This window comes from Pieris rapae, chromosome 2 (genome assembly GCF_905147795.1).
Source record: "Pieris rapae chromosome 2, ilPieRapa1.1, whole genome shotgun sequence".
Taxonomy (NCBI): domain Eukaryota; kingdom Metazoa; phylum Arthropoda; class Insecta; order Lepidoptera; family Pieridae; genus Pieris; species Pieris rapae.
The window spans coordinates 4365974-4380288 of NC_059510.1; the positions used below are offsets into that span (position 1 = coordinate 4365974).

The window sequence follows — 14315 nt, forward strand, 5'->3', positions numbered from 1 at the left end:
TTTTAATATTACACAAATTATAGAACTGGAATAGACAACCAACAAAACTAAAACCAAAAAAAAATATTATCCTTGTATTGTCAAATGAATGTCAAAAGTAAATGTATTATCAAATCAACCGTTTACTTATCACCTGGAAAAAGTACTTAATATGATTTACACGCAATAAGTTATCATTTATATTTCTTATTACGAATAATATCTTATATCTACGAGTATCTGTAACTACTAGCTGATTTCATCTGAAGGAAAAAAATGAAATCTACAGAAGTGTAGAACTTAAATACTATAAAGACTATTAATCTACTAATTACACTACTTTATTAACACTTTCTTAAGTATCTACTCTTACCTAAAGTAGGTTCCTTGCTTGATATTTATGGCTGATTTTATGTTCTTAGATTAGAGCTGGTTTCCTTATGATTTTTAGTCAGTTATTCATGCGTACTTTGAAGGTAATCAAAGGATCTTTGAAGGGATTCAAACCCCAACCGACATAACAATTCAACACTAACAACATTAACAGAGTCGCACGATCAACCTCTGAGCTGTTATTATAATAATCGCTTAGAAGCTATACCTCTTTCAATAAGGCTTTTTGAAAATAGTTTTATTTAAGCAGGTAACATAAAAAAAATTGTCTGGACTACGTGAAACATTTTTCTTGTTTCTATTTTGTCCTCTTAATACATGTATTTGTTACATTTGAGTTCGTGTCAAGTATCAAGATAAAAATTTTGATCATCCGATAAGATACGACACAGTTTACTTCAAACACTTTATTTTAATTTACGTTATTTTTAAATATTGTTAGATTTGTCTTCGTTAGGGCATTATGGTATTTAAATGGCTTGTTTAGGATTTGTATAAAATAAATACAAAACATTTTATTTTACAGTTTGTAGTCAATTCACACATCAACAAACGTTCACATTTAAGGCATATTTTTTTAATTACTTTGATTAGTGCTATAGATTTTAAATAATACAATCATACAAATGCCTGCTTCACTGATGATGACTAGTTGATACAAAAATAACAATTATTCAGAACACTATTTGATACAACTATTGAAGCACACTCCCTATCATACACAAGAAATTTTGCCAGCTATTCGCACATTCACAGCCGACGTTGAATATTGTTGCATCCTTATAAAAGTGTTTCACGTTGAGAGGATTCCCTTGGGTGACATTGTTGAGCCACGTTAACCAAACATAATTATGACTAGCTGGATCTGCGTCTATATTAAATTCGGTTGGTCCTCGTTTTACTATTTGAGACCAGAGAGAACGCAGGCGCATAGTCATCATGGAAACTATTTTCTGCCCTCGAAGCCATAAGTCGTGACTTTCTGCTGGATCCTTTTTAACGTTGTAGAGGCAACCGCGAACTATAATTATATAAATATAAATATTAATTATCTATTATAGATTTATCGAAACAAAAAAACATAGGCACATTATATAAAAATAATAAAGTAGAAAAAGTAATTTATAAGAATAGCTGTCATTTCCTTTTATGTTACTGGAGACAAATAGGCTGGAGGCTCACCAGATGTTAATTAATTCATAAACACTCACATACCGTAAGTAAGCACTCACGTAAACGTTACCGGCCTTTGAAAACTATATTCTCTTTTATGTCAAATACGTAATAATTAATTGTTAATAATGTATTGTTATACAAAATGTAATGTATTGTGTATAAATGTAATGTATTGATACAAATGCAGTCGAACTTTTTATATTTTGTAATGAAATATATTTTGTCCATTTATTTGCTTTATTGTATTAAAAATCAAATATGAATTGCGTTCGTGTTTTAGTAAGTCAAATATTTGGTGAAAAATATCAGAAACATGTTCATATGGCCTGGCACAGTGGAGGATTACAGGACTGCGTATTAAGAAAAATCGTAATTCCTTAATAGTAATAAATTAAATTAGTAAAAAATAAAATGTGAATTATGTGAATCCAAGGTTGTACGGGTACTTACTTGCTGTTGGGATGCAAGGTACTTGATCTTTGACCGTATCAATTTGCTTCACCACCGCCGCTTTCCTCGTAGCGATAACGTCCCCATAATCGTAAGTAATTCCTAAAGTAGAAAACACCTGAGCAACTTCAGACGACGCCAATGATTCGTAAAAATCTGGCGGCGTTTCTTTATTTGCCAAGAATTCAGCTCCATAGTAAGCGCTCCCAAGTCCAGTGAAATTGCCAATTAATAGTTTGTAATCACCCATGCGTAAAGCTGCGTATCCATTATCTCTATCTTCGACAGCAACCAATACTTCTTTTCTTGGAGATTGTTGTCCTTTTAATATTGAAGGCCATTGGTTGATTCCGTCAATTTTCTCATCAATCTTTCTGCCGGCAGCTGCGAGTAATGTTGGCATCCAATCAGAAATATGCATAAGACCATCCCAAACGTTTGGTTTCAAGCCCGAGTGCCAAATGAATGCTGGAACTCTTACCCCTCCCTCCCATGGAGTTTGTTTTCGGCCTCTAAATGGCAAATTTACTCCCCAATTACTAAACATTCCTGTAGTGGGAGCACCATTATCAGACACGAATATGATAAGCGTATTTTGAAGAATGCCTTTATCAGCCAACGCCCGGACGAGTCGTCCCACACTATAGTCAAGATGTCGCACAACCTCTGAAATGTCGTATATAGAATCAGACTGTTATCATTTAATGAAGTACCTTATACTTGATTTATGCAAAAACATAATTACCTACCCTAATATTATAAAGGCGAAAGAATTGATCGTTTGTTTCCACTGAACAGGCTCCAAAATTATTGGACTGAGTTGAATTTATTTCCACAATTATAAACTGATAAACACATTACCTGCATAAAGTCGTCTATCTGGGTGAGCAACGTGTCTGCTGCCAAGATTTTTGTATAAAGGTGGTTGCAATGCCTCGCCAGCATTACCCGCGTGTGGCGCACACGTAGTGTAGTGAAGAAAGAGTGGTTTGGATGAATTATGGCCAAATATAACTAAAATAGAATATTAATAAAATTAAAAGTACCATAATTGTAGAGTTTCTTAAGCGGGCGCAGCGGCGTGGTATAACTATCAATATAAATATCACAGATAAATGCGAATTTTAAACACACAAATTTCTTGGTAACCTGCGGGGCTAGCGTGTGGGTAGAGGTAGCGTTAATCGCTGTCTCGCGAGCACCGTACACAGTAGAGGCGTACTTGTGTAATGAGTTTTCGTTGAGTAAAGCACAACGCATGTTTTGTAATCACTTCTTGAAATCCAACGAAGTGAATACCCTAGCATTCAGTCAATTAAGTCGTGGGTAGAAGTTCAAGTCTTCAACGAATTTTGGCCTTAGACTTAAGATTACATCCTGATAATATCCATATTATCTACAAAACCACAAGAATACACATACACTACGAAAATTTTACCCACAAACGCTGATAGAGATTTTTCAGAGGAAAATGGGATGGACAATGATTATTTTAGTGATGAGTCTCACTTTCGAGATCCTAATCCTAATCCGCCTAATCTTTACGTCAATCGTCAAAACTGCCGTTACTTATCATCAAGCAATCCAAAACAAAAACATCAAAAAGCCGAACACATCCCCAAATTTACTTAATAGTGTGCAATATCGGCGAAGAAGATCATCGGGCAATCATCATTTTTCTTCGAGAATGACCGAATTGCAACGGTTACAGTGACGAGCGAGCGGCATGCGTATATAATTCCTAATTTTTTTGTACCGCAACTACAAGAAGAACATATTGACGAGTCAGGTGTATGGTTGAAACCATACATCTTTCTGAAGAAAGGTGGGGGCAACAGCCCACAAAACTACGACCTCCATGGAGCGGCTGTGTATATAACAATTATGTACGCAGAATTTTATTTTTTAATTGTTATATATTTTACAATACAAATCTATGCTATTAATTTATTTGCTAAGCTGTTAACAAATTCGTTATCGTATTTTAGTCATTTATTAGCTTGTTTACTTACTTTCAATACTTCTGTCTGTTAGAGCGTCCACAATATATCGCTCTTCAGTGATTTGAGGTATATCGTTGTCAAAGAAATCCAAACCAAACATAAGTGTACCGTCAGGCAACTGAAATTATACGATATTTGCTTTAAAACGCCATAAATTCTGTTACAAATTAGCCGGCCAGCCAGCCAGCTCTAACAGAACTTATGATGGCTAGACTAGGTATAGTAAATTTGGCCATAAGATAGTTTATATAATACTAGCAGACTCGGCCAAGCGTTTCTGTGGCTAAGGTTTTTGTTATATTACATAGTAGTAAATTAATCAAGGGAAACCGTAGGAGAACTTATGTGAAACGTTGGTACCACGACACGGACCTAAACTAAACTACCTTTAACTCAGCGCCATCTGTTAGAATTGTATCAAATAATAAACAAATGTTAATGTTATCGTAATTTTAGTAGGGATGCCTATTTTTTTTGAAAATGAAATATAGCCTATGTCACTCAGGAATGATGTAGCTTTCCAACAGTGAAAGAATTTTTCAAATCTGCCAAGTAGTTTCGGAGCCTATTCAATTCATACAAACAAACAAAAAATCAAACCTTTCTTCTTTATAATATTATTATAGTATAGATATATATTTTTTGTTATTTATGTAACTAATTTACTAATATATTTACTACATTGTACTAAGTAAATAATAATTGGTCATAAATACTTTCGATATGTATATTCACATAGGGTCAAAACATAAACGGTTGCTAAGTGTATAAAATTATTTTAGATAGATTTTAAAGTTATAAAACATATTGACTAGTCACCTCTTCCACTTTATGGTATGACAAATAATCGACGAATCCTCCGCGGATTCCATAATGACTGTCATAACCTCGATACTGTGGCAAAAATTGTTTGCTTGCCATTCCAAGATGCCATTTCCCAACCAAATGCGTATCATAACCTATATCCTTCAAATAAGCCGGCAACAGCTTCTCAGTCAATGGAATACCTCGATCTTCTGAGTTGTACAAAGGAAAACCCTGCATTCCTGAAACAAACGCTTTCAAAATAATTTTCTGCTACATTGTTGATAAACATGAACTACATATTTAACATTAAGCAGATACAAATTATTTAAAGGTAGTTCTATGTTTTAATAGATTATTGCTGTGTTTTATTTTAATCTGTGCCTAAATTCAGGTACATTTGGAAAAATACTTTAAACTGGCAACGTACATGCGAGACTTTTGTTAGTGTGTGCCCATGGGTGGTGGTAAACACTTACGCAGGTGACGTTTTTATGTACTTTATGCGTAACATACCAGTTCTCATAGGGTATTTTCCTGTGAGTAGCGCAGCCCTAGCAGGTGTACATATTGCTTCGCTGTAGTACTGTTTTAAAATTACACCACGAGTGGCGAGCGCGTCAAGGTTGGGTGTGGAGATTTGGTCCGAGCCGTGATATGAAACGTCATTGTGGCCCTAAAATAAGAAGAAGAAGTAAAAGGCATGTACATGATATAATGTTAACTGTAGTAGGTTTGCAATGATAAACAATAAATGTGTATAAAATGAACACGTCATTCAGTCCTGAAACAAAATATATTTTATTTCGAAATTTACTTAATTGTATCTTCACAAACATTCGATTTTATACTTTAGTATTAATTTGATGAAAAGTTTGTTTTATTGTATGTTTGTAACAAATAAACTACCTACAAGACAAATTTCAAAAATTCTTTTGTATGTAATGTAGCATATTTTACCCAAAATATTTGAAAGTAATTTTTAATGAATGTTTATTTTTAATATCCTTGAGGTAGCACATTATTATAAAAAAAAATTAATCATTTACATACATCTAATTATCAACAGAAGTTATATTATAGGAAAAAAGTCCAAAAAAATAAAGTCCTTTAATCTAGGGTATGGAGCAGTCACGTTTGAACCTACATTCTTGATACATTTTTATAGCTAACTGTAACTATTACACATATAATGCAAAAAATTGCTCGTTCGGTTAAGGAACACGTTTTAGATTAAAAAATCGCAGAGGCCAGGAGGCTGATCTGATCTGATATTAAAATTATTGACAACCAAAATGATAATCAGCCTCCCATATTTTCCTAACCGCAATATTTTGTTACGATACAAAATTTTATAAGAAAATAAATCCTATGTTACTTACCATATCATCAGCCATTATAAAAAGTATATGTGGTGGACTAACATCTTTCGCTGACACCGATAAAATCAGACAGAAAATTAGCCACCATTGCCTGCAAACTCACATTATTTCATAAAAATAATCCAAATATTTATAAACATTATTTATTTCCTATGCTGTTTTCTTTACCTATTGTTACCTATTTGTTTAGTAACAATTAATAAGAAGACGACGACATATCTACATAAACATTATCGGTGTAAATAAAAAAAGAATTTTATATGATCACATTATTTTCATTTTAAAGACTATAAGAAACTGAGAGTTTTATCTTTTAATAACATACATATACATTAGTTTAATTTTACTTATTACCTACTCGAATGTCGCATTGAATTCAAATTAGTGAATTTAACATATTAATCAAGTAGATAATTGAAACTGTATGGTTTTTATATAATTATAACTGTTTACAAGAACTAAAGAAGCATGATTTAAATTTATTTAGGGCCTGTTTCAGAATATCCGGATAAGTTCCAAATAAGCTATTTATTACTTATTGGTAGGATAAACAGTATTTTTGCGTTTCACGAATGTCAGATAGCGCTATTCGTCATGCAATGCGAAGTATCTTATTCGGAACTTTTATCTTTCGAATAATTTATGTATTGCATAGCTATTTGATACTTTATGCATACATTGTGAAACAGGCCCTTAGACTGACAGAATACTTCGAACGTTAATCTATACTTACGAACACCGAGTTAACAAAGAAGCAGCCAATAAACTAGTAATAACAATTCTAGGATTACTAATTTCTTCAATTATTTTAACAGGTTTTATAACCTTAACCACGATTCGGTGGTCATTTGCATGACGAAATTGCAACCCATTGTTTCTCTGTTTCATGATTGAAGATTGAATACCATTAAATCCTGTTAATTATTTATGACTAGATTACGTTACACTTACCAAGGAATTATCTTAAGGCAAATTCTGATTAAATATTTTTTTTATTTAATGAAATCGACACACTATTTAAACTAATAATTCATATTTTACAAATGGAATATTACTTTCTTAAGTGAAACTAATAATTTACTTAGCTAACCTTTATAGATATTAATAATTTTAAATGACCTGTTATTTTATAATTTATTAACGTTAAAACAGAAAAGAAACTCACCAAAATGATGTTTGAATATACATATTTAATTAATCTAAGAATGCATATAATTATAAAAACCCAATTTATTTCGCCGATAATTTTAAGACCGTCTTGCTCGGCAGCTGAACGAGTATAAAAGTATGGAAAACTGCGAATATTCTATACAATTGCAAAATAATTAAAATATATGCGCTATTGTTGTCTCTCTATAAAAGTGAAAAATTCTTTAATAATTTCGCGATAGTTTACTTATAACTAACGATATATCTTTTAGTCATTACTGATCAATTTCTGAAATTTAGATAACAAAAATTACATACATATTTTTTTTAGATTTCATAATGCTTTTATTGATTCCGAAGAAATTATAAAACTTTCTAATACTATATGCGTATATACAGATACAGCATAAAATATTTTCTTCATTGCTCAATTGTTACTTTAAAGCAAACTCAGAACATAAAACTAGAAATTTTAAAGGTTTTAGAGGTTTTACTTCTCTTCTTATACAAAATTTTGGTCCAAGTCTGTCTAGTTTTACTTAACTGGTACTCTTCTTATAATATTTATGTATATAGCTGGTATGCCTCGATATGAAAGCGCCTGCCAAATACTTTCATGTGAGATGCAGTCAAATGCTAATAAATCAATGAATGCTAGATATAGGGGCTGGTAAAACTCTTGATGCTTTTCTACGATTAAATCTACCGTTTGTATAATATGTTCAGTCGTTGACTATCCTGCTCGAAATCCAACTTGTTCTACAGGTTGGTGCTTTCTATAAATATAGCTATTCTTTTTTCTACACATATTGCGGATAGTTTGTACAAATTTGGTAGAAGACTTAAAGTTAAAAATTGCCAATATCTGAAGTGTCACCTTTATTACACAACAAATTTATATTGAATTCAACTATGACGAAAATACGACCTTCGCTGGCAATATATTCAACTGGGAGCATATACAATACAAACATAATAAGCAGAAACACGAGATTATTCATATTGACCAGGACAACAATCTCGCTCATTATCCGAACAATATTTTACCCTATTTGTCTTGACACATTTGCAAAGATAAAAGATCCTTCATGTAAATCGTTTGAGTACCTTTTTGTAAGTAAATAAACTTTATTTTCAGGTGACTCGCCACACTTATAACATTTACAATAATGAACGTTGCATGGGGATATATGTTTATGACTCGATTATATAGTATAGTTAATATGTGTACAATAAATAAACAGTTATACCCCGGATCTTTTACACTGGTACAATAATGTGGTGAATAAACAAAACAAGTATTTTTATCAGTTTCAGATTTGAAGATGTTTATGTTTAAACATAGTAAAGTTAAGAAATCTTAAAATAATATAAACTATCGAAACTTATAAAACCTTGACATCATTTTGATTATGTTATAAGATTACTCTTTAAGCAACAGATCTGCACTGATTTATATTACGAGTTTCATTAATACGAATCAGTGCAAATCTTTGTAACTATTGTACCTATGAAAAATATAGATATTTTGTTGTTAAGTTTAAAATAAACGCTAAATGAAAGATGGTTGACAGTTAGTTTATAATTAATTGCCATTACGTTTTGCAGACCCACGTCATCTCAATAAATGATATTCAACTAAGAATGGTCCTCTTCGGTGAATTCTCACTATTTACAATGTAGCTATTGATTTCTAAAAAATCTTCCTACTAAATATAATAAATTTTCCAATAAGAATACAAATAAGTAATAATTTACAGCATACTCTCATTAAAATGTACCACAGTCTAACTAATCTTTACTCAGTTGCGATCTCGTCAGCCCATATCGTCCATGTGTAATTATGTAAACTCGGCGCAGCTCTCAAGTCTCTGACGAGCGGCACTTTCCTCGGAATTATCCTCTTCATCTCGTCTTGCAAACGGGAGTACAATCTATCAGCAACATCGGGATAAGTGCTTGATAAATCCTGTGTTTCACAAGGATCCTGCACTATGTTAAACAGACACTGTTTATCTGAAAAAGCAATATTTTCATTAATGTGCTATTTTGCAAATTCCTTTGTCTTCAACAAAATGTTAGAGATAAAATGGCCTACCTTTATCCGGATAACAAATTTCACTTTTATCATTCACTGGACACTCTATTTTCATATACTCCCTTAAGTTTGTATTATTTAATTTAAAAGGAATACCCATTTCAGTTATGACGGAATATATAGCACTCTCGGTAAGAGCTTTTTTATATGTGGGAGGATCACAAGTGAGTCCTCTAAGTTCTCTTCCTTGGTGATTACAATATTCAGTCACAATTGTTCCTGTAACTAATTTAAACTCGTCCTCAATGATAGAAGCGAATCCAGTGTAGTCATCGATTTCGAATATGACATTGCGTTTGGAAGACTTATTAGAGGTGATACTATCCCATAGATCAATGCCATCAATATCCGCTGGTGGAGTTGCACCAGCTGCTTTTAATAATGTAGGCATCCAGTCGGATACGTGCATATATCCTTTCCATATATGATTAGTTTTAGTCAAGTTCTTGCTCCATATTAATCCATTAACTCTAACACCTCCTTCAAATGGAGTGAACTTAATACCTCTTAGTGGGTAATTTGATGCATAATTGACTGAAGCACCTGTTGTTGCACCACCATTGTCTGATATGAATACGATTATCGTGTTATCTAAAATTCCTTTTGTATGCAGTGCCTTAACTATATCGCCGACACTGTCGTCTAATTTCTTGACCATGCCTGTAAGAAGGAAAAAAAATGTCTAAATTATTTAAATTGTTAATAATTATCTTATTATTTTCAGTGAAAAGTCATATTAATTCTTCTGTTTTTATGCTATTATTGTATTCTAAACTTAATACGGCCAAATAATGTGTTGAATATGAGTGTTTTGAATATTTATCGATAACTTACAGCATTTCTAGTCTGCCATCCTAATTTAATCAAATACAATGACGCTGCTCAGGGATAAGCACAAAGGTTCAATACGTATATATTATTTTTAATTAAGATGTAGTTATAATGATCCTATTATTTAGTACCGGCATATATCCTCCTTTGTGGAGAGGCAAGAAATCGCATGTCTCGCACGGTCTCCGGCGGAGCCTGTAACTGCGCTCCCAAGTTAGCGGAGTGGGGCGCGTTGTGTGCTACCATTAGAAATAGCGGCTTGTCTTTATCGTGATTGCTTATTACTGTGAACAGAAAAAAGTAATGTATCTTGTACATATGCAACCGAGTCTCTCTGCCTATTCTTCTACTCCTAAAGCCATTTTCCTTAATTCAAACAGAGAATCGCGTCGATGTTATATAATAAATCAGACCTAACTAAACTGAAGAAACTATTGAACTACTATTTATATAACAGTATTTTTCTGTTAGTCTCATCGTCAGTTAACATTAAAGGACAAGCTGTATCAAAATACATTGAAATACATTGTCTTTTATTATTATAGCTTTTACACATTTAAAGAAAACTCTTTTTTCCGGATTAAAGCTATGTATTATTGTAAACTTATATTTAGTAGAAAAAGTTGTATTATCTGTATTTATTTCCCAGGAGTTGGCAACAATTAAAAGAAGAAGGGTTTCTGCAGAAATTGCTCACGGTTTCCCCATTTCTCATCGTGGATTGATTGTATTGAGTTGTATTGACTTCAAACCGGTAAAAAAGTGTTTTCTTTAAAAAAAATCATTTATAAACTTTATTAACATTATAAGTCTTATCTACAGAAGTAAATTATAAGTGTGCAAATAATTTACAGTATGATTTAGGATATCAATCTATTAGAACCTTTGAACCAAAACCTAACGATAATTCCACACTCACTTGACTTGGCTTCCGCATTGTAAAGGTCAGTGACGTAACCTTTGGCGTTCCATGCTGGGGTCATATCTCTATATAAATCAAAGCCAGCTACTTCTCCTATAGTCCACTACAAATATTAATAATATATATTTTCCACTTTCGAGGCTTAATAATTCATCCAAAATAAGGCACGTAAGGAAACATTTACAAACTACCGTTTCTTAGTTCATAAGGTTTAGTTTATTGAAAGCACGAATTCTGGTGAAAAATTTATCGAAGGCGTCTATGATAGAAAATATGGCTAAAAATATGTCATTAATAATGCGTCTTTGGGTGGCGTTTTTTTACCTCTCATAATCGTACAAAATAAATATTACATTTTACTCTCGAGTTCTCTCCTTTTTCTTTGCGTGACAAGAAAAATAAGTCGTGACAAAACATACTTCAACAATGTAAGCCTTAGTGCCTTCTCAACCGTACGAACTCCAAAAACAATTACATACTTCACTATTAAGTACATATTCTTAATTTTTTTAATGTTTGGAAAAAATACAAAAAGTAGTAGGTTTACCGCAGTTCGGCTTTTACAAATATAAGCAAAGCACACTTTTTATGTTTTAATTCGTCTATGTCACTTTTCATATATTTTTTATAAACAACCATCGGTATTCGATAAACCGGTTCATTCAACTGAAAATTGTCTTTAGCTATATATATATATGGTCACGCAATCACGTTATGAGTCAATTATCGTGTGAATCAAAATAACACGCTTTACTAATCACTGAAATAGATGCTTTTTGTATGAGACCAATTAATAACTTACAGTCTCCTGCAATATATATTCATAGTAATCGATAAAACCGCCTCTATGACCAAAATGGCTGTCAAATCCGCGATATGTTGGTAAATATTTCTTCTTTGAATGTCCAAGATGCCATTTCCCAACCAGTCGTGTGACATAACCTAAATCTTTGAAATACTGTGGTAATATTTTATGCATCAGCGGTAGTCCTCTGTCTTCTCCATTTGTCAAGGGATAGCCTTGCATTCCTGAAATATGATAATGCTGATTGTAGCTGATGATTCGCCTGTTTATAATTGTACATTCGCGTGAGAAACATAAACGAAACTTCAGATTATCGCACTATTCCAAATTATTTAATACCTTTTAATACTTTTAGAATTAACTTTTGATAGGTAAATAAAAGCAAATAAGAAAAACATCAGAGGGTAGAATTACTTATTTTACACCTACCTACAACGTGAGCATATTTTCCAGTAAGCATGGCTGTTCGCGACGGTGTGCATACACAGTGGCTGTAGTAGCGTTCCAAAGCTACACCCGTGAGTGCCATCATGTCAATATTAGGAGTTAAAGATTGGTTTGACCCATGAAAACTGACATCATCCCAACCCTATCACATAAAAATGCCGTTAGTTTTCGTAAAAAAATAAAAATAATTCATGTAAGTCTTTAATAGATTCTTCAGAATACACCAAATATGTATTTTTATTAATATAAAGTTTTCAAATTCATCACTCGGTAGCTAACGCCCTCTCGTAACAAAGTTTTTACTTAACATTATCGTTGCTCATTTGTATTTTCAAAATACAAAATTTAACAGCTTTTCTTTTTTTTACCCAAAACTAAGTGTTTGGCCTAAAGGTAATTACTTATAAAGAAACGATTTTGCAAATCAAATTACGAAATCTAAAACAAGGTTTCATATGAGAATATCGGGTTCTGAATGTTTATTTCCAAATAACATAATATGTATAAGATTTCGAAAAAACATCGCGCATGCCTTAGACCTAATATCCACGACATTGACGAAAGAAGAATAAAGTGAAATCGACTTACTCCATAAAATTATCAAGGACAGATGCAGAAATGTGTTAGCCATTCTCTATTTGGTTTATGGAAGTCCATACGCGTTCATAAGCAAATCAAATTATTTAGTACAAACGCGGATAAGTTTGTTTATGTAATAAAAACTTTCTCGACACTTGGTACTTTGAAAATTTGGTAGCTTTATATGAAACTATTTTGGCTGTTTCAATTTACAATAGGTTCATTATGGTAAAGGGATATTAAAAAATGATAAATTATTGATCTATAATACTGTTTTAAATATATTTATATATAATTATTTCAATTTGAATAAATAATCCATATAAAATTAATAACTTACCAAGTCATCAGCAACAATTAGAACTATATTTGGCCGGCTAAATTTCCCGTCACTCACAATAAAGAAAGATGATAATAATAAGAATATTTTAATACTTAAAAAAAACATTTTTACGTAAAATATTTAAACAAAGTAGCATACAAATATTACAATAGAGACATACAAACAATACGACTGTCGATCTTATTGATAGTAAACAAACTGAAGCGACAACAACTTCTTCGAGAGAATTATGCAATGATATGACACAAGTATTAGCGGGTCACAAGACAAATAAATTGTATCCTCCATTTCACTATAGCTCCCTTGACCTATGACCTTTCAAATTTTCACTCGTACTGTAGACAATGTTGGTTATAAACATTTTAATGTGTGTAAAACTTCAGATAAAATAGCCGAAAAACATAAAAACCAAAACTATATATATTTCTGCATGAATTAAACTTTGCTACAACAAAAAAAAACTAAAGATTACACTTAACCGTGCCCGGCTAACTATTGATATTCCACACTAAGAAATTCTAGGACTATATATACTTAAATAGACTTCAGGCTCTTAGTTAAATATTAGGATGCTACAGCGGACCTGGGCAATTTCACCTTGTATACAACTGTTTGTATATAAGGTGCATTTTCACATATATACTTTTGCAATAACTATTAAACGTTTTTATTTGTTAGTGCCATAATTACTCCATCTAAATAGTAGTAGAAAGCGTTTATATGTAGTCTAAACAACGAAACTCTAAATTGGCTTAATTGTAAGACTGACAGACACATTGTTTGAAATTAAATTATTTGTGTTTAGCCCAATTACTTCAATTATTATCAAATTCGTCATTGACTTACTTACTTTATATAAAAACCAGTTTTCCCATACGTGTAACATATTACGATAACCAACTTTGTAATATACACGATAATATGGACGCAATGGACGCGAAGAACTAGGTTGGA

The 14315-nt window shown here is 32.1% G+C and overlaps 2 protein-coding genes across 3 annotated transcripts; both read right to left on the reverse strand.

Moving 5' to 3' along the window:
• Positions 1–354: 354 nt before the first annotated feature.
• Positions 355–7456, reverse strand: LOC123689760 (arylsulfatase B-like). Its single transcript, XM_045631206.1, has 8 exons — positions 7353–7456; positions 6188–6278; positions 5322–5481; positions 4821–5047; positions 4011–4119; positions 2860–3012; positions 1999–2664; positions 355–1393 (listed from the first exon to the last, which is right to left on the reverse strand). The coding sequence occupies exons 1-8, from the start codon at positions 7373–7375 to the stop codon at positions 1068–1070; spliced, it is 1755 nt and encodes a 584-aa protein (XP_045487162.1). The 5' UTR covers positions 7376–7456; the 3' UTR covers positions 355–1067.
• LOC110996500 (arylsulfatase B-like) lies at positions 7358–14167 on the reverse strand. Of its 2 annotated transcripts, none has more exons than XM_022264207.2 (7): positions 13359–14167; positions 12422–12581; positions 11990–12216; positions 11185–11290; positions 10397–10549; positions 9531–10094; positions 7358–9352 (listed from the first exon to the last, which is right to left on the reverse strand). In XM_022264207.2, exons 1-7 carry the CDS (start codon positions 13464–13466, stop codon positions 9135–9137), a joined length of 1536 nt encoding a protein of 511 aa, XP_022119899.2. In that variant the 5' UTR covers positions 13467–14167; the 3' UTR covers positions 7358–9134. The 2 variants fall into 2 exon arrangements, with proteins under 2 accessions (XP_022119899.2, XP_022119898.2); XM_022264206.2 differs by having other exon boundaries at positions 9435–10094; positions 13359–14164.
• Positions 14168–14315: the final 148 nt, after the last annotated feature.

Excerpts from the sequence above, each read along its gene's own strand:
- LOC110996500 (XM_022264206.2), bottom strand. The coding sequence starts at position 13,466 with ATGTTTTTTTTAAGTATTAAAATATTCTTATTATTATCATCTTTCTTT. Across the intron at positions 12,582-13,358 it reads TAATTGTTGCTGATGACTTG|GGTTGGGATGATGTCAGTTT; the intron begins GTAAGTTATTAA and ends TTTATGTGATAG. Across the intron at positions 11,291-11,989 it reads AATATATATTGCAGGAGACT|TGGACTATAGGAGAAGTAGC; the intron begins GTAAGTTATTAA and ends TAATATTTGTAG.
- LOC123689760 (XM_045631206.1), bottom strand. The coding sequence starts at position 7,375 with ATGTATATTCAAACATCATTTTG. Across the intron at positions 4,120-4,820 it reads CATACCATAAAGTGGAAGAG|TTGCCTGACGGTACACTTAT; the intron begins GTGACTAGTCAA and ends GTATAATTTCAG. Across the intron at positions 3,013-4,010 it reads AACAGACAGAAGTATTGAAA|TTATATTTGGCCATAATTCA; the intron begins GTAAGTAAACAA and ends ATTCTATTTTAG.